Raw genomic sequence first — 20,315 nt, forward strand, 5'->3', positions numbered from 1 at the left:
TATCCAAAGTACATACCTGTATGCCTTTCCATATCCAGACAAACACTCATTTCTAACATTGCCTATCAACATTCAGAACAAAAACTAAGGGTATATCTACACTGCTGTTAGACACCCATGGCTGGCCTGTGCCAGCTAATGCAACTCAGGCTAAGGGGCTGTTTAACTGCAGCGTAGACATCCAGGCTTGGGATGTAACCTGGGCTCTGGGACTCTGCGAGGTGGGAGGTTCCCAGAGCCTAGGCTCCAGCCTGAGTGTCTATACCACAGTTTAACAGCCCCTTAGCCAGAGGTCCTTAGCCTGAGTCAGCTGGCACGAGCCAGCCACAGGTGTCTAATTACAGTGTAGGTATACCCTACCAGTCTTGCTGACACAGCTTTAGGAATGCATAAAGCTCACAACCAAGTAGGACTCTCCCAATATTTCACATACTGTAGGACTTGATTGTCAACTACTATAGCTCTTAGTTTGAAAGGGGGGGAATGCCCATTCTACAGCCCTCATTTCTGCTGCAAATTCTGTGGGGCTAGGAACCTACATGTTAGGAGAGGGCAACAGCAAATTCCAAAGCAAGATTAATCACAGTCAATGTCAACTTTTACACATATGTCTTCTGGTCTGTTTAACTCTCTGTGATAGCAGGAAAAGGGATAGCTGGAGGTAAGGACTTTGATAGCAACACTATTGGGTGAATCTCAGCCAGATGCCTAAAACTTTCCATCAAAATGAAGAAGTCATCTGATATTGTGCCTGGCATAACACCCTTATGACAATATTATAAAGGATATCACCTTTATAAACACCTTATAAAAGCTCCTCTTTAAAAGTTATATTTCACATCACAGACAAAGATATGCTTCCTAGAAGTGCAATCCAGTTTAGCCAGCTAAGGGCAGATGATGAACCCAGAAGCTGTACACTGCCAAAGACAAGGCAGCTGTAAGTATTCGTCAGATTGTGACTGCCAGAGCCACAGCCCTCTAGCACTGCATGCACAGTACAGACGTCATTTTCAAAGAACTGCCACTTATTTGGTGTGACAAGTATGAATGGATGCTACAGAAGCAATTATATTTTCACATTGAAACAGTGTGCAATTCAATCATAGCACATGTGAAACAGCATTGCAAGTAGAAAAGGAGTACTTGTGGCACCTTAGAGACTAACCAATTTATTTGAGCATGAGCTTTCGTGAGCTACAGCTCACTTCATCGGATGCATACCGTGGAAACTGCAGCAGACTTTATATACACACAGAGAATATGAAACAATACCTCCTCCCACCCCACTGTCCTGCTGGTAATAGCTTATCTAAAGTGATCATCAAGTTGGGCCATTTCCAGCACAAATCCAGGTTCTCTCACCCCCCCACCCCCATACACACACAAACTCACTCTCCTGCTGGCAATAGCTCATCCAAACTGACCACTCTCCAAGTTTAACCAGAATGTCTGGGGGGCGGGGGTAGGAAAACATGGAGAGTGGTCAGTTTGGATGAGCTATTGCCAGCAGGAGAGTGAGTTTGTGTGTGTGTGTGTGTGTGTGTGTGTGTCCCCGGGGAGAAAAAAAAAAGGGGGGGGGGTGAGAGAGCCTGGATTTGTGCTGGACATGGGCCACCTTGATTACCATGCACATTGTAGGGAGAGTGGTCACTTTGGATGAGCTATTACCAGCAGGAGAGTGAGTTTGTGTGTGTATGGGGGTGGGGGGGTGAGAAAACCTGGATTTGTGCTGGAAATGGCCCAACTTGATGATCACTTTAGATAAGCTATTACCAGCAGGACAGTGGGGTGGGAGGAGGTATTGTTTCATATTTTCTGTGTATATATAAAGTCTGCTGCAGTTTCCACGGTATGCATCCGATGAAGTGAGCTGTAGCTCACGAAAGCTCATGCTCAAATAAATTGGTTAGTCTCTAAGGTGCCACAAGTACTCCTTTTCTTTTTGCGAATACAGACTAACACGGCTGTTACTCTGAAACCTAGCATTGCAAGTAGCACTCTAGAAAATCCTCTCTGCTCTTTTCATGTCCTCTTTTGTACGCACATATTCTCTGTAACAGAATGATCATTTTCATCTACTGCACTGAAGGTAATTTGTGGAGAATACCATGGATATGGATTCTTAAGAAAAATGCAGGCTGGAATTCAGAAGTTACCGCAAAAGAAAAATCTCCCCTTCTACCAAATTTCTTGTATAAATCAGCTATAGTAAAGCCAAATGAAACTGAATATTGCAAAAATAATTATAATTAGAAGTCAACCTCAACTGGTCCTTCTAAGAAAAATTAGAAAAAAAAAATCACACTGCTATAGCATGATGTTTGGTTCCTGGGACAGGACACAGATGCAATGCATTTCAGTGGTTAAACCTTCCCTGAGAATATTTTTCTTTGCAGTCATGGACTTCAAAATTGGTTTTACCGGCCTGGAAAAAATAAGCCATTGATGTGTTTGCTGGAACTTTCATAAATAGGAATGGTTGAAGGACTAAATAACACTGCCAGTAACACTGCTGCTTCCACATTACCAGGTAACTATTACAAAATACACACAGATCAAACAGCATTCATCTCCCATTGGAAACTGAGTCAAGTTAACAACACTGATCCAGGCTGAAAAATCAAAAAGCAAAACTATTTTCTACAGGCTGCCCAAGAGCTACACTACAGCTGGATGCCAGGAACAAGCAGTGCAAGATTATTACAAGAGACTCATATTAAGAGCCAAATTTTAAATGATATGATTGTTCAGCCAAGACTGTCTCTAGTAAACTGACAGTGTGGGGTTTTAGAGCATTTAAACAATCCATGACAAAAAGTTTCATCCTTTGCTTCCCAAAATAGAACCAGGGGTAGGGATATATAACATGTTCTTGAATTTCTTTAACTTTAATTGGTTAATGGTGAACAAATTTCAGCCAGCCTCTGGTATTGGGACGGAGGGAAGGAAATGCAATACATGCAGAGTTAGAGGATGGTGGCATACCAACAAGAGGAACTGTGCTACATTAAGCTGTGTGTATTCATGGCCTACAGTTATTGTTTCTGGATTAACAATACTGTGCCAATCCTACACAAAAATGTTTAGGAGAGAGAGAGGGCCCAGGTATTTTTCCCCACCTTATACTCCTTATGCAAGGGGTGGGTTAAGTATAAGCTCTTGTGCTCAGAGATTTAGGACTAACTAGTATTGGCAGTAGTCTGAAAAGGAAACAGGAAAGAGCTAGGGTCATGCATCCCTCCCCTTTGATTCAGCAAGTAAAGTTACTCCGCTATGGAGACTAAGGTATGCTGTACCCCTTTGAGTGGTGGAGCATCAGCAGCAGCAATCTTCCCAATGCACCTGGGAGGTTGGCATGCATTTTGTCTCACTGGGTCACAAAACCTCTCATAGCTCCTACAGGTATGGTGCAGCTGTGCCACCATCCTCCACCACAGGGATGTGGCTTAAAAGCCACAATTTAGTTAGAGTTTTTCCAGATCTTGAATGCAGTATATGATCTTAAGCCTCACCGTCAGCACCCATTCACAACAATGGCAATTCCATTGTTGTAAGCCATGTGTCATTCCATCTGGGGTTTGAGGAGATCTCATGAAGGTGAAAAAAAGAAAGACTTCATTTTGAAACTGCTATCCATTTGCTGTCCACATGCTGTGGTGGAATTACTATTATAGCACTAAATATCTGTACAGAGAACAGGTTTCAATGTTAAAGAAGTACATGAGATATAGACAGTATGTCCGTTTTGTGGAACTGTCCATTTGATTTGATGGCAAGATGACATGCTCTGAGGCTATTCTTGATGTTGCCTTGCCATTGCCCTGAACTGCCTGTAGTCATTTGCACCACTGCAAGGCGGAAGTAAAGTGTTCACATTGCTCTGGTGTGAAATACTACATAAGTTGTAGGGCAACAGTGAATCAGGCCCATAGATTTTTCTTCCTAGCTGTTTCATGGATATTCAGTGCTATAACTTCAGCAACAGCTTTGTACCAACAGCCTCAAAGGAAAGGAGGGAGAAAGAGAACGCACAGCACAACTGGAAAGAATTAGGGTCAGTTTGCAAGGCTGGAATTCGGTTTGGGAGGCAGGGTAAGAATAGAAGGCCTGCAACTTCACATACTTAAGTTCCTTATTTCCTAACTCTACAGGGAGCATATAATTTAGCTGCCACTAGAAATGCAATGGTATTTTTAAAAAGCAGTCATCCAGTTATCTAGTGTAGCGTTTTGCATACTGTTCGAGGTCAAGTGGAACAATTCCGCTGGCATCCCTTCATAACCTCCTCTCCATACATACATGCACATAGTCTTTTCATAGGACTATTTATGGTACTGTGAACTGTGCCTACTAGTAAGAGCAAAGGATAGAATTAGAAGTTCCCAGCTCTGCCATAGACTTACTGCATGAGCTGGCAAATCACTTGAAGCTCAAATACTATGGTGATGGGGGCCATGTAAAGTATAAAATACAGTCTGTTGTGGGTTAGGACTACTACACTGATTCTATGGAAGACTGAAGCACAGAGTATTCTAAAGATGAATTGACTAACAATAGTAAATGCTTTGTAAACAATAAAAAGGCACAACTACTACTGTTTGTACAGTGCTGGACAATGGGGCTCCATTCTTGGCTAGTCCCTCGCCATTATTGTACTAGGTATTAATAATGAAATAATTGAAAGCATTCTCACAATCTAGAACCTTAAGTTTCCATTCAACCCGTAGGAAGGACGCATCTTGAGTCTCAGTGGGGACTTACTTCTGTTCTGTAGGGTGAATGCAACTGAACAGCACAGAGTTTTAAATGGTCCTGAGACCTGAAATGGCAATTTCAGTGTTTTGAGGTGTATAGGATGAGTCCTTTAGCAGGGCACAACACTGGTATTTTGTGGGCTGACAATCACGAGGGAACAAGATATACAGGGAGATGAAAGCAGCACAGGCATACAAACACAAAATAAGCAGAGGTGTCCGCGTGCATTGCGTGTCGGGAAACACCCACAATCAGAGATAGGTTTACACAGTTTGAGGTAGTTTAAATAAGAAAACAAGATATAGAAAAAGCCTATGAGACTCCATTACCCTGGACTCCTTCCAAACCTTCATGACAATTCAGGAAATTCACTTGTCCGCTATTTTAGTTCTGCTGGGCCACAGTAACTCCTCTTGCTGCTGTGCTCTTGATTAATACAATCACGCTGAAAACTTCAGGGCCAGCATAGTAATCCACCAGCTATTTAAGGATTACACTGAAGGTGTGTAAAGCTGATAGACTTCAATGAGAAAATTTACATCATTCATTAGCTACACATAATAATTTTAAAAGTTATTTTGAAATTATATGATGTTCCCCTGGTTATCCTTAAAGACATTTTGATTACTGAACACTTCAGTGTTTGCAGCTTTGATTAGTAATTTCTTTATTTCCCTGGATGTAGACAAGACCTTCATTTTTGCATCAAGGCATTTTTCTTGACAAAATTTATCTAAGGTGAAACTGGAACCTTAAAGGCTACCACCCACCATGAGAGGTAAAATCTATTGTTACTAGATATAGGCCTAAAGCAGTATTTGGATCCTGACTTAATTTCCCCACATTTCCTAATGTTTACACCCAGCTCTTGTTTTGGGACCATTTCCGGTAATTTGTATTTTGGGGTTCAATCACTCTTAAGTAAATGTATTGATTTTACTTTACTCTCCTCATTTGGGTATAGTAAAACCTCAGAGTTATGAACATAAGTTACAAACTGACCAGTCAATCACACGCCTCATTTGGAACCGGAAGTACACAGTCAGGCAGCAGAAGAGACAATACATACATACATGGCAAATACAGTACTGTAAAGTGTAAATGTAAACTATTTAAAAAGGGGGGGAAGTTTAAAAAAAAAGATTTGACAGGCTAAGGGAACTGTTTCTGTGCTTGTTTCATTTAAATTAAGATGGCTAAAGGCAGCATTTTTCTTCTGCATAGTAAAGTTTCAAAGCTGTATTAAGTCAACGTTCAGTTTTAAACTTCTGAAAGAACCACCATAACATTTTGTTCAGAGTTACGAACATCCTCCATTCCTGAGATGTTCGTAACTCTGAGGTTCTACCGTTCTTAGAGTTTAAAGGTAAATAGCTGTAACCAGACAGCATTGTTTTATTGAATCCACACTTTTGTCTGTTTGCTTTTTTAAACCATTAAGGTGTGTCAGACACGAAGGAAGGTAGAGAGTAATGACTGCTTGCATCTTAAATTTTTCCTGCCATAACAAATTAAGAAATTAGAATAATCTGTTCACTAGTTAACCAGATTACATACCATTAAGTGGACATCTTCATGTCTGAGTCATCAGCTAAACATACTGTCCAAAGATCAGATACTTTTTAGCCTGCATCATTAATCGTGGCAGATGGGTTTGGTGGTTCCTAATCAGCTACCAAGAGCATTACTGTAAGGTCTAGAGCCAATATTCTTGCGTCTTAACAAAATATGAAGCCAGCACTGCTTTTCCTTGAATGCTCACCAGTTACGAGATGTATTTTATTAACTTTGCATTCCCAGCAGGAAATATTGGTGGTTCCCCATACTATAGTTCCCTGAAATACATTTATAAACCAGGGATTTTGATAAGGTGTTCGTACAGACATAAAATCTTCCCTCTCCCACTAAGACACCAAAAAAGGCCATATCTTGAAGTTGACAAATACCTTAATCACTCCAGGTGAAATACATCAGTCTGGCCAAATCACGGTCAACTCTCTCTGTCTATAACTGTATTTACTTTTAAATCCTTGGCACAAACTTCCAAGCACATCATTAAATATTTATCATCACATGGCATTCATAGTAGAGCAATAAAATTAACTTAGAGCTCCACCCACTGTGTTTTCATGAAGTATTTTCCTTGGAAATAAGCTTGAAGTCTGATCACATCTATCTTAATACACAACAACCATCTCCCGTAATAAATGTCTTGAACAAATTCCTTTCAGCAACTCCCTTACACTTATGTTTTGCAGAACGGACTTAAACCCTTGCACAATTAAAGCTAAAATCGTACAAATGAAGATGTCTGAAAGAGGAGTTTCGTTTTAAATTTACAATGCTCCCAAGGAACCGTGGGGTAGGTTTGGGGACAGGGAGTTAATCTTCTGAAAATAGCCAACATTACGCATGGGGCGGGATAACCTAACTAATGAACACCAGGCGCTTACCTTCACTGGTAGCCGCATTCTTTTGGGCTTTGGTCGGTGTGTGATCTGTACTTGAACTCACGTCGGATGAGATGCTTGAGCTGCCTTTGCCTGCAAAAAAGCGTGGGGGAGAAACAGGGTGAATATTAACAGCAGAGGAGAAGAATCCTCAATATCAGACCTTGGGACAATGCCAAGTTCAGTGGCTGATGTTCAGTTTGTACTGGGAAGGGGCATGAGGTAAATGCATTATAGCCTCCAGAATAAGCATCCTTTTAATTAGAGTTGCAAGTCTCACCTGCTTTGGGGAGGCTCCCATTGCAGATTTTCACAGCTCCATAATGAATTTAAAATTTTAATTTGTAATTAGCAGTTGCAAGAGAAGAACTGTATTTTCACTAAATATTACTAATGCAAAGGTAGCCCAAGTAAAGGAAAATAGGTATTGACCCTGCTTGGTGAATATGTGGATTAAATCAAAATTTCTAACAGACTGGTCTGTATCAGACTATCATCACTAAAAGCACAATAACCAGGGAGGGGGTCCGCATGGTGTTGAACTTAAGGCCTTGCACTAAAACTCAGAAGATCTGGGTTCCATGCCCAGCTCTGTCACTGACTTTCAATGCAACATTGGGCACATGCCTTTATTATATTCACATTTCACAGATTGGGAAGTTGCTTAATTGCATAGCTGATTGACTAAACTTATGGTTTGTTATGAAAAATGTTCAAGAGACCCAATAACCAAACTTAACTAAAATTTATGGTCTAAAGACAAAAAAAAAGAGTACAATATGAAAAGGAAATACACATACCCTTTTCTCCAGGAAGTAATTCTTATCTCTCAGCATATTTACCTTACACAGAAGGTACACCCACCCTCCCAAGACCACTTGTATTTGCAGGATGGTTCCTTACAAGTTAGAAATCATTTCATACATCACATAAGATCCAACCCCCCAGTTTGTACCAGCACTTTAACGTGTGGTTCTGCATACTAGCCTTCCAGGTCCTGTTCTGTGAAGCTATCTTTGCAGAATATTAATGTATTTTGCCTTTGATCTGTTTACTATCCACTTAGGCCAAATGCTGAGTTGTCCTGTTCCAAGATATTGTGGGATATAGCAGTGAACAAGAGCGAACAGAATTGTGGGGAAAACAATACAATTTAGCTGGCATAACTGCTCAACATTCATACATATAATATCCATACTGTGTGCTTAATACATATTAATGTAGTGTAAGTGATGCCTATGGCAAACATTGTCTGTTCCTTGTTTGTCAGAGTCTTACCTATCTTACAGGGGTCGGAGAGAATAAAATGCATTAATTGTGAGGTGTGTAGATACTATGGTTATGTGAAGCCATATAAACACCTAGACAGACAGACGACTTAACTTTGGAAACATTGTTGGCAGCCTCAACAATCAATTCACATGGACACTGAACGATCTTCAGCCAGAGGCATGGTCCCTCCAGAGCAGGATTAAGGCACTTTGCCAGCATCCCAGGCTTGATCTGTTCCGAAGATTTATATGTTCACCCTCCATGTCCACTAAAACCACAGCTGTTAAATATTTCTTTAGTGTTGAACAACATACAAGGTAAAGAGTGTAGGTGACAGTTTATTGTTACTGGCTTAACATTTACCAAACAGCAATATCATCTGTTAACCAATGGTCTGTACACCAGAGGGTGAAGCTGTGGTATCTCCGATAGCACTCTGAGAAAACTGTTGCCAAAGACTGACATTTTGATGGCAACTATTGTACCTGGCAGCCTTATGATTACAGCAATCAATGGACTGTAAACCAACAGAAAACAATTTCCCAAACACCTACAAATAAAAGGGTTATGTTGGCAGACAAACTCCTCAAAATAGTTACTGTATTTCTTTTTCACATGGCTCACAGTAATTCAAAAAACTCAAGTCAATGGATCATATCACCTAAACAGGAAAATAAATCAGTTTCTGTTTCCTTTCACCTTAACACATTGCTTGAAGTGACACAGCATTCTGGAACTAAGCACCATTTATTGTTGCTTTCTCCTGTTTTTTACTACAAGCCAGGACAATGCAATGCTACTTTGCATCAGCTTTGTTCATATCTCTTGCCACATTCCATTACACCAATGGTTTTCAACCTGTGGTCCATGGACCCCTGGAGGTCTGAAAACTATGTCTAAGACTTCCAAAGGGGTCCACACCTTCATTTGAAATTTTTAGGGGTCCTCATATGGGAAAAAAAAAGTTGAAAGTCACTGCACTACACCAACACTCTTGGGTCCATCTGCACAGTTATGCTGTATTCTGATATAAAGTAAAAACAAAGAAAGAAGCTAGGGTGGGGAGGAAAAATTAACATAGGACAAAACTCGAGAGCTAGAACATAAAAGATTGAGTGCTGTTTCGGGTTGACACCTTTATAACTCCTGGTAATGACACCCACGAGGCCCCACCCCCATTCCGCCTCTTCCCCCAGCCCTGACCCCCTCATCCCCGTCGCTTGCTGGATCGTCCCCAGGAGTCTGCCTGCAGGTAGGAGACGGCCCCAGCTGAGCAGGGGCTGGTGCAGGTTAACGATCCTGTCCCTCTCCCCACCCCATGGTAACCGCGGTTTTGGTTCAGGTGCCATTTAGGGTTGCAAGGTCCCCTTTTTGACCAGACTTTCCAGTTGAAGACTGGGCACTTGGCAACCCTAAATGGCACCCAGACACAGAAGCCAAAAACCAGATGGGTGTCAATCCTAGTGTTCTTACCTTGTTTTTTGTCCGAGGACCCAAAAGTAGGAGAAAGAAATGTAATAGGAAACATCTAGGCTTATAAGAGGAGATAAGATTAGAGAGTGAAGGAAGATAAAAGGGGAGGGTTTTTAAATGGACAGTGTGGAATAGGGCGGTTACTTAAAAGAACAAACCAAATTTAATAGCAAGGTTGACACACAAAGAAAAGCAGAACTGAATCTCCACTGAGTTAGCACTATGGGGCCTGATTCAGTTTAGACGAGCATACCCTTCCCGAGACGATATCTACATTATAGCAAAGACTTTTCCTGCAAGCACAGACTGGTACTCACACTTGTTAAGTATTGCCAAGGAACAAGTTATGACTTTTCTACAGCCACAACTGTAAGTAACAAAGATCGACCAATCAGCAATGCATTTGATAGTTCTAAGGAAATGAAGGCTGTACAATACAGTTACATTTAAGAAGTGTTCTATAGCCCAAGTATATTACAATTACCTTCAGCAGAAGAATGTTAAGCAAAGCTGTTTAAAGTTATGGTGGGGTTTTTTTTAATAAAGTTACATTATATGCAGAAAACTAGCTGACACCATGTTTTTGTCACTTGAGTAAACCTATAATCATAGGAATGTTAGCAAGAGACTTTTCTGATCTGTTATTTCAATCAAGCATTCCTTAGGGTTCTGCATTAAAGTATGCCTGGTTTTCATAACATTTGGCTGTAAGGAGGTCTGCTCTTTTAAACGTACCACAGCAAAATGAGAATTTAACGTTTTTTTAATGGGAAATGACTGTTGAATATGCAAACCTAAGGGCCTTCTCAAACCAGGTTCTGCCACTTATGCCTTAGGTCAGTCCCAGAGAAGCAGTCTCCTCCATAAAATTGCTCAAGTTGATACATTCCCTGATATGTGAGATGAGCTATGGAGTGGGGGCATATTAAGGGGCTAGGCAGAATTAAAAAGAAACACTTGAGCTAGTTGGGGGGAGGTAACCAAAAGTTTTCATCAGAGCCCATATTCTCACCAACAAGTGTGGTTGCCTTTAAACTTAAAAGAATATTAACCAAAAGTAACTTGGCTAGCACAGCGCTTCAACTGCTTGGATGCAGGGACAAGGAAAGAATGGAAGTGTATGAAACCCACAGTCCTTTACAAGACCCTCCCAAGTTAATAGGCCTCCCAGCTTAGGTGTCAGGATTTGTGGTGGGAGAAATCAAGTTGTGCACAGAGTACAGAAGGTATAGGGTTGCCAAGTTTTGTTTTGGGGGTGAGGGTTATATTTTATTTTTAAACACAAGCTTCAGAAAGAGACTGTAAGGTTTGGGATATTTCACTAGCAAGGACAAAACTCACCTCTAAAAGGAGAGCAGCATTTCCATAGAACATTGTCACATTCTGCTGCAACATAGAAACTGTAAGACTAAACTGATTAAGAGGCTAGCATGGCAAGCTGTGATTAACAGTACAATAATCCTTGGAACTATTTCTTCCAATGTGGTGAATTCTTTCACAGGGAAAGGAAATCAGTAACACAAACCATGGACAAGACACACTTACCAGCTGCATGTGTGCAACATAGACATTTGCATTGTTGGAGCACAAGGTCTTGTAGTGGGAGCAAAAGAACTGAGTTTTTCCATTAGTTGTCAATAGTAGTAAGACTTCTGTCCCCCTACAGGCACGCCACTGGAGCAGAACAACTGAGCAGGTAATAGCGATGTATTACTTAGGATAGATTTCAGAGTAGCAGCCGTGTTAGTCTGTATCCGCAAAAAGAAAAGGAGGACTTGTGGCACCTTAGAGACTAACACATTTATTTGAGCATAAGCTTTCATGAGCTACAGCTCACAATGAAGTGAGCTGTAGCTCATGAAAGCTTATGCTCAAATAAATGTGTTAGTCTCTAAGGTGCCACAAGTCCTCCTTTTCTTTTTACTTAGGATAGTACGTTTCCGTAATGTTCTTGAAATCCCAGTCTATACTACCCACTTTAAATGCACTTTTAACATTGACAACAGTAAATTACTTGCACTATTGGAATTTAACAAATATTTTAACAGGTAAAAAAAAAAGAAAAAAAAATAATTATACAGAATGATTGTAGCCAGACACCAATTTTGCCATATTATTGTTCTGTTAATATTTTATAATTTCCCACAGCAGCACACAGTTTCAACAGAAAAGATGGTGCCCCAACTCCAGAACAGCCAATAGTCTAGTGCTAACAGAACTCACCAGGGCTGTAGCAGACCTGGTTCAAGTCCTTGCTCCAGAGCAGGTATTTGAACCCAGGTCTCCCTCATCCCAAGTGAGTTCCAGAATCCTGGGATTTGGGGTAGAAGGGAACCACCACTGCCTCTTCCACTTCGCGAATGGCAGCAGAGTCTCCTTTTGAATTTAGAGCCCCATCAAAAATGTTTTGGTCCAAACTGCTCAGTGAATGAGGACATTAATTTACAAATCATTTTGCAGCAACTGAAATTGCAGTTTTCAGCAAATACACGATTAATCTGAAAAAATTTGCCCTTCTCCACTCACCCCAATAATTTTGCCATTCAGTGTCTTGTAGGCAGTGCTGGCTTGAGTTTTTGCTTCTCTAAGCAAATAAGAAAAATTCTGTCCCTCCCAAATAAACAGCCAATAAACATTTTGCTGCTCTTAATATTTTGGTGCCTTAGGCAGCTGTCTCACTCTGCCTCCGAGAAAACTGGCCCTGCTTATAAGCCTGGACTCGTAATGAGCAGCAGCAGCCACCACATGCCAACAATCATAAATTGTATCTATTAATTTAAAAACCAGAAACCAAACCAAACAAAAAAGACAGTAAAAGTCCTACAGTCCGGAATAAATTATTTCAAAAGCAGCATTGGGAGGAGTCTATAACCACAGAGAATTTCAATGAAACAGACAGCAGGCAAAAGCAGATTCTTACATGATGCCCTATCCCTCTCTCAATTAAAAATACGCATTGCATTAAGAGGAACCTTTGGATATTTCAGCATAAATATCCCACTACCAGATTGTTACAGACCCTTACACAGGTTTACAGGGGGAAGCACACCATGACTGCAATCTGCACAAGAGCATGGCAAGTTGAGGAAATCTATCCAGTAACAGGAGACCACTAATTCCACACTTCTTGGTTGGAGAAAGGTGTGCTATTATCATCCACCAGGGGAAAATATTGAAGGTCTACCTTTGTACTACATTTTAACAAAAATACAGGATACTTTAAACAAAAAAAAGGAGTTGGGTTAAACAGGAAGACGACTGGATATCTGGCTCATTTTGGAATGACAAGTGATCAGCGGTTTGATGTTTTCAAGCCAATAAGAATAGGCTTTATGATTACTATGGGACAAATTAGAACCTATTTTACAAAGTTGTGCAGGAAAATATGGAGACAGGTGTATGTTATGTGCACCACAGGTAGAAGTGAAGGGAAACAGCAGCCTCCACAGGAGCACTCCTCCCCCTCCCACGCAGGTGGGCAAAAAGGGGATTGAACTTTAGGCAAACAGTTTCAGACACCCCCTAACCCCCCCAAAAAATGCACTTTCCACTGAAAAAACATCAAAAAAAATTGCCAAGCTCTACTGGTAATTAGAGTCCAGATCATAGGATCTAGACTCACTGGAAAATATGTGATTTATAACACTGCAAACGAGGAACTGTTATCTATATCTTTACTATAAATTTGAATTTTTCTCATCCAATATACCTAATAGATATGAACGATGATGCTTACCTGTAAATACCACTCTTTCCCTTTCTCCTAGATCAACATACATTCATTGATCTTTCCCCAAATGCAGCTTAATTTTTCCTCTTAACACTTCAAAATATGTTTTTTAAAGCATGTATATAGATCAGATACAAATGTCTTTTCTACCTGTAATTTCTAATGATACACATTACACTGATCAGTCTCAATCTTTAAAACCCCTCGGATATCTTCTTGCACAGAGCGCTGCCCTACATGGGTGCTTTACTTTTAGAAGTGTTGTTATTTTTATAAGTTTCTTTACAGTAACTGACAACCCACTGTAGTAGCTGGGCTTGAAGGAATATCTGGCTTCTATTTCTATAGAAGATGTACTTTGAATAAATGAATAAGTACAGTAAAACTGGTGCTGGACAACACACCATTGACTATCTTTTTCTAATAGCAAAAAACAAAAACCACTTTGGAGTACATAATCTCCTTGGCATGAATGCAGATTTGGCTGGGTTACATTCCCTAACTATTGCTTAGTAGAATTCTACTTAATAAAGGAGGTGCCCTATAATCCTTTTCTTGAACTATCTGACCTATCTTGAACATACCTGAATTAAAGAGTAATATTTACATATTCATCCTACAATTCTACCATATAAAAAAAATCAACAGAAGTTCAGTTTAAGTAATATTTCAAGAGAGCTTTCATTTGTTCCTTTGTAACATGCACATGTCCCTTCTGTATCCTTTATAAATAAGGAAGCTTTAATTTTTTTATCCCGCTTTCAATGTTTATTGATTGAACCCACATCCTCATAATATTTATTGATTGCCATAAATTCTTCCCAAATTTGGCTACACAGAAGATTCTATTTGTTTGTGGTATTGGCACAATTCACAACAGATCCAAACAAATGCTTTAGTTAGACCCTAAAGGAGTATACTCATTGTACCTAAACAACTTAGCCCTGGTCTACACTAGGAGTTGAGGTCGAATTTAGCAGAGTTAAATTGATTTAACCCTGCACCCGTCCACACAGCGAAGCTCCCCCCCCCCCTTTTTTTTTGGACTTAAAGGGCTCTTAAAATCTATTTCCTTACTCCACCCCCGACAAGGGGATTAGCGCTGAAATCAGCCTTGCCGGGTCTAATTTGGGGTACTGTGGACACAATTAGACAGTATTGGCCTCCGTGAGCTATCCCAGAGTGCTCCATTGTGACCGCTCTGGACAGCACTTTCAACTCAGATGCACTGGCCAGGTAGACAGGAAAAGTCCCGCGAACTTTTGAATTTCAATTTCCTGTTTGGCCAGCGTGGCAAGCTGCAGGTGACCAGGCAGAGCTCATCAAATGAGGTGACCATGATGGAGTCCCAGAATCGCAATAGAGCTCCAGCATGGACCGAACGGGAGGTACGGGATCTGATCGCTGTATGGGAAGAAGAATCTGTGCTATCAGAACTACGTTCCAGTTTTCGAAATGCCAAAAAACATTTGTCAAAATCTCCCAGGGCATGAAGGACAGAGGCCATAACAGGAACCCGAAGCAGTGCCGCGTGAAACTTAAAGGAACTGAGGCAAGCCTACCAGAAAACCAGAGAGGCGAACGGCCTCTCCGGGTCAGAGCCCAAAACATGCTGCTTCTATGATGAGCTGCTCACCATTTTAGGGGGTTCAGCCACCATGACCCCAGCCATGTTGTCTGACTCCTCCAATGGAGGAGGCGGCAACACGGAAGCAGGTTTTGGGGATGAGGAAGATGAGGATGTAGATAGCTTACAGCAAGCAAGCGGAGAAACCAGTTTTCCCAACAGCCAGGAACGGTTTCTCACCCTGGACCTGGAACCAGTACCCCCCGAATCCACCCAAGGCTGCCTCCCAGACCCGCCAGGTAGAGAAGAAACCTCCAGTGAGTGTACCTTTTAAAATACTATACATGGTTTAAAAGCAAGCATGTTTAATGATTAATTTGCCCTGGCATTTGCGGCTCTCCTGGATGTACTCCCAGAAACCTTTTGCAAAGGCTTTGGGGAGGGCAAACTTATTTTATCCACCATGGTAGGACACTCCACCACTCCAGGCCAGTAGCATGTATTCAGGAATCATTGAACAACAAAGCATTGCAGTGTATGTTTGCTGGCGTTCAAACAACATCCGTTCTTTATCTCTCCGTTATCCTCAAGAGAGTGATATCATTCATGGTCACCTGGTTGAAATAGGGTGCTTTTCTTAAAGGGACATTCAGAGGTGCCCGTTCTTGCTGGGCTGTTTGCCTGTGGCTGAACAGAAATGTTCCCTGCTGTTAGCCACGGGGAAGGGGGAGGGGCTAGCCATGCGCTGGGGGGAGGCAAAATGCGACCTTGTAACAAAAGCACATGTGCTATGTATGTAATGTTAACAGCAAGGTTTACTGTGAAAGGGTACCCATTGTTCTATAAAATGTGTCTTTTTAAATACCACTGTCCCTCTTTTTTCCTCCACCAGCTGCATGTGTTTCAAGAATCACAGGATCTTCTCCTTCCCAGAGGCTAGCAAAGCTCGGAAGGCGAAAAAAATGTACTCGATGAAATGTTCTCTGACCTCATGCTGTCCTCCCACACTGACAGAGCACAGACAAATGCGCAGAGGCAGACAATGTCAGAGTGCAGGAAAGCACAAAATGTCCGGGAGGAACGGTGGCAGGCTGAAGAGAGGGCTGAAGCTGAAAGGTGGCAGCAGTGTGATGAGAGGAGGCAGGACTCAATGCTGAGGCTGCTGGAGGACCAAACCAGTATGCTCCAGTGTATGGTTGAGCTGCAGGAAAGGCAGCAGGAGCACAGACCGCCGCTACAGCCCCTGTGTAACCAACCGCCCTCCTCCCCAAGTTCCATAGCCTCCTCACCCAGACGCCCAAGAACACGGTGTGGGGGCCTCCGGCCAACTAGCCACTCCACCACAGAGGATTGCCCAAAAACACAGAAGGCTGGCATTCAATAAGTTTTAAACTTTTAAAGTGCTGTGTGGCCTTGTCCTTCCCTCCTCCACCATCCCTCCCGGTGCTTCTCTCCTCCTCCACCCCTCCTGGGCTACCTTGGTAGTCATCCCCCTATTTGTATGATAAATTAATAAAGAATGCATGAATATGAAGCAACAATGACTATTGCCTCTGCAAGCGGTGATCGAAGGGAGTGGGGGAGGGTGGTTAGCTTATAGGGAAGTAGAGTGAACCAAGGGGTGGGGGGTTTCATCAAGGAGAAACAAAGAGAACTTTCACACTGTAGCCTGGCCAGTCATGAAACTGGTTTTCAAAGCTTCTCTGATGCGCACCACGCCCTCCTGTGCTCTTCTAACCACCCTGGTGTCTGGCTGTGCGTAACCAGTGGCCAGGTGATTTGCCTCAACCTCCCACACCGCCATAAACTTATTCCCCTTTACTGTAAGAGATTGTGGAGCACACAGCAAGCAGTAACAACAGTGGGAATATTGGTTTCTCTGACGTCTAACCGAGTCAGTAAACTGCGCCAGCACGCTTTTAAACGTTCAAATGCACATTCTACCATCATTCTGCACTTGCTCAGCCTGTAGTTGAACAGCTCCTGACTACTGTCCAGGCTGCCTGCGTATGGCTTCATGAGCCATGGCATTAAGGGGTAGGCTGGGTCCCCAAGGATAACTATAGGCATTTCAACATCCCCAACAGTTATCTTTTGGTCTGGGAATAAAGTCCCTTCCTGCAGCTTTTGAAACAGACCAGAGTTCCTGAAGATGTGAGCATCATGTACCTCTCCTGGCCATCCCACCTTGATGTTGGTGGAACGTCCCTTGTGATCCACCAGTGCTTGCAGCACTACTGAAAAGTACCCCTTGCGGTTTATGTACTCGTCGGCTTGGTGCTCTGGGGCCAAGATAGGGATATGGGTTCCGTCTATGGCCCCACCACAGTTAGTGGATGGCTTTGCTGCAATGGGATTCCCTGGGACTTGCAGATTACCCAGGGTCACTACCCTAGATATCAGCAGATCTTTGGTTGTGTTGGCTACTTGCATCACAGCAGCCCCCACAACAGATTTGCCCACTCCAAATTGATTCCCAACTGACCGGTAGCTGTCTGGCGTTGCAAGCTTCTACAGGGCTATTGCCACTCGCTTCTCAACTGTGAGGGCTGCTCTCATCTTGGTATTCATGCGTTTCAGGGCAGGGGAAAGCAAGTCAAAGTTCCATGAAAGTGCCCTTACGCATGCGAAAGTTTCGCAGCCACTGGGAATCGTCCCTGACCTGCAACACTATGCGGTCCCACCAGTCTGTGCTGGTTTCCCGAGCCCAGAATCGGCGTTCCACCGCATGAACCTTCCCCATTAGCACCATGATGCTCACATTGCCAGGGCCCATGCTTTGAGAGAAGTCTGTGTCCATGTCCTCATCACTTTTGTCACCGCGCTGACGTCACCTACTTGCCCAGTTTCGCTTTGCCAGGTTCTGGTGCTGTACATACTGCTGGATAATGCGTGTGGTGTTTAATGTGCTCCTAATTGCCAAAGTGATCTGAGCAGGCTCCATGCTTGCCGTGGTATGGCGTCTGCACAGAAAAAACGCGCAGAACGATTGTCTGCCGTTGCCCTGATGGAGGGAGGGGCGACTGACGACATGGCTTACAGGGTTGGCTTACAGGGAATTAAAATCAACAAAGGGGGTGGCTTTGCAAGAAACGGAATGGCCCCCTCAAGGATAGAACTCAAAACTGGGTTTAGCAGGCCATTGATTTCATGGAGGGAGGGAGGAGGAAATGAATACAAAACAAATCTGGTCTATTTCTTGTTTTGAGCCACTTCATTTATCTTTATACATCTTGCTGGCAGCAGACTGTGCAGTAAGACCACTAGCCATCGTCATCTCCTGGGTGCTCAGCAGAAAATGGTGCAGTATGACTACTGGCCATCGTCTTCTGCTGGCTGCTGATTAAAAGACAGTGCACTGTCGGTAGGATTCAATCGTCATGAGACAAAACTTAAAAGGGAAATGACCTGGCTGAGTCACTCCCATGTTTGCCCAGGCACCCCGACCTCACTGAGGTCAGTTAAAAGAGCACCCTGGACTACGTCGACCACGGCTACCAGTCATACTGCACTGTCTGCTGCCAAAAGGCAATCAACTGCTGCTGTGTAGCAATGCAGTACCGTATCTGCCAGCACCCAGGAGACATACAGTGATGGTTAGCTGAGCGGGCTCCATGCTTGCCATGGTATGGAATCTGCACAGGTAACAAGAAAAAAAAGGCACAAAACGATTGTCTGCCCTTGCTTTCACGGAAGGACAGAGGGAAGGGGGGCCTGACTATATGTACTCAGAACCACCCGCGACAGTGTTTTAGCCCCTTCAGGCATTGGGATTTCTACCCAGAATTCAAATGAGCGGCAGAGACTGCGGGAACTGTGGGATAGCTACCCACTGTGCAATGCTCCGGAAGTCGACGGTTGCCTCGGTACTGTGGACACACTCCACTGACTACATGCATTTAGAGCATTTGTGTGGGGACACACACAATCTACTGTATAAAAACGCTTTCTACAAAACCGATTTCCATAAATTCAACCTAATTCCGTAGTGTAGACATACCCAAAGACTAAGCCCTGGTCTACACTGGCGGGGGAGAGGAGAGGGAGAAAATCTATCTAAATTATGCAACTTCAGCTGTGTGAATAATATAGCTAGCTGAAATCGACGTACTTAGATTGACTTACCATGGTGTTTTCAGTGTTGAGTCGACTGCTGCTGCTCCCCGTCGACTCTGCCTGCGCCTCTCGCAGCGCTGGAGTACAGGAATCTAAGGGATAGCACTCGTGGGTAGTTTTATTGCATTTAGACTAAACGCGATAAATCAATCCCCACTGGCTAGATCGCTGCCCGCCGATCTGGGGGGTAGTGAAGACATACCCTAAATGATTTCAGTTCAGAAGGCATCATAGCATACTTACACTTTAAAGAATCGAAAGAAACCAAGATGTACAAAAAGTTAGTGGACCACCTTAGAAGGCCACAAATTAGACGACACTATTTCAGTAGCAATAAGAACCCGAAGTTTAGGGAACTAAACCAAATGTTTATACCCATCCTTTATGTAAATTACTTGAATGAATATCCTTATTTAGTCCCTTTCTGTGACCAAAATAAGGTCAACTTCATGAAAAAACTCATACAGATACAGACAGACATCATCTTCCTTTCCAAATGCAAACAGATGGACATCATACCAAAAGGACTGAAGGTAAAAAAATCCATTATAATCTACATACCACACAGACTACGTTGACAGCTTGTGCCGCACACTCTCAAAGGCATGCATCCGATGAAGTGAGCTGTAGCTCACGAAAGTTTATGCTCAAATAAATTTGTTAGTCTCTAAGGTGCCACACAAGTATTCCTTTTTTTGTGCTTGTGAAGTCACTTGTTCATTACGCAGAATGAGAAAGCAGAAATCATAACCTGGGGTTACACTCTCAGGTCTGGATTATTTCATCTAAAAACCCAGCCTTACTATGACTAAGATCCAGTCCCTCACACTAGTCCTCGTACTAATAAATAGGCCTCTTATTAAAGCAAAGCCAGAAATCCCAATTATTTGTGTTCTCCTACTTAAACCTTATTAAACTATAAGTATTATACAACATTGTGGCACTATAC

General features: G+C 42.5%; 1 protein-coding gene across 2 annotated transcripts in view; it reads right to left on the reverse strand.

Moving 5' to 3' along the window:
* The window catches only part of FBXL7 (F-box and leucine rich repeat protein 7), a 332,061-nt gene that overhangs the window by 252,575 nt on the left and 59,171 nt on the right, over positions 1–20,315 (reverse strand). For both annotated transcript variants that reach the window (XR_012157376.2, XM_073332294.2), the window contains exon 2: positions 7,212–7,301. Coding sequence is in view for 1 of the 2 variants with exons in the window: in XM_073332294.2 (XP_073188395.1) it covers positions 7,212–7,301 (90 nt within the window). In the remaining variant the exon portion in view is untranslated. The remainder of the gene's footprint in view (positions 1–7,211; positions 7,302–20,315) is intronic.

The sequence above is a fragment of the Lepidochelys kempii genome, chromosome 2 (genome assembly GCF_965140285.1).
Source record: "Lepidochelys kempii isolate rLepKem1 chromosome 2, rLepKem1.hap1, whole genome shotgun sequence".
Lineage (NCBI taxonomy): Eukaryota > Metazoa > Chordata > Testudines > Cheloniidae > Lepidochelys > Lepidochelys kempii.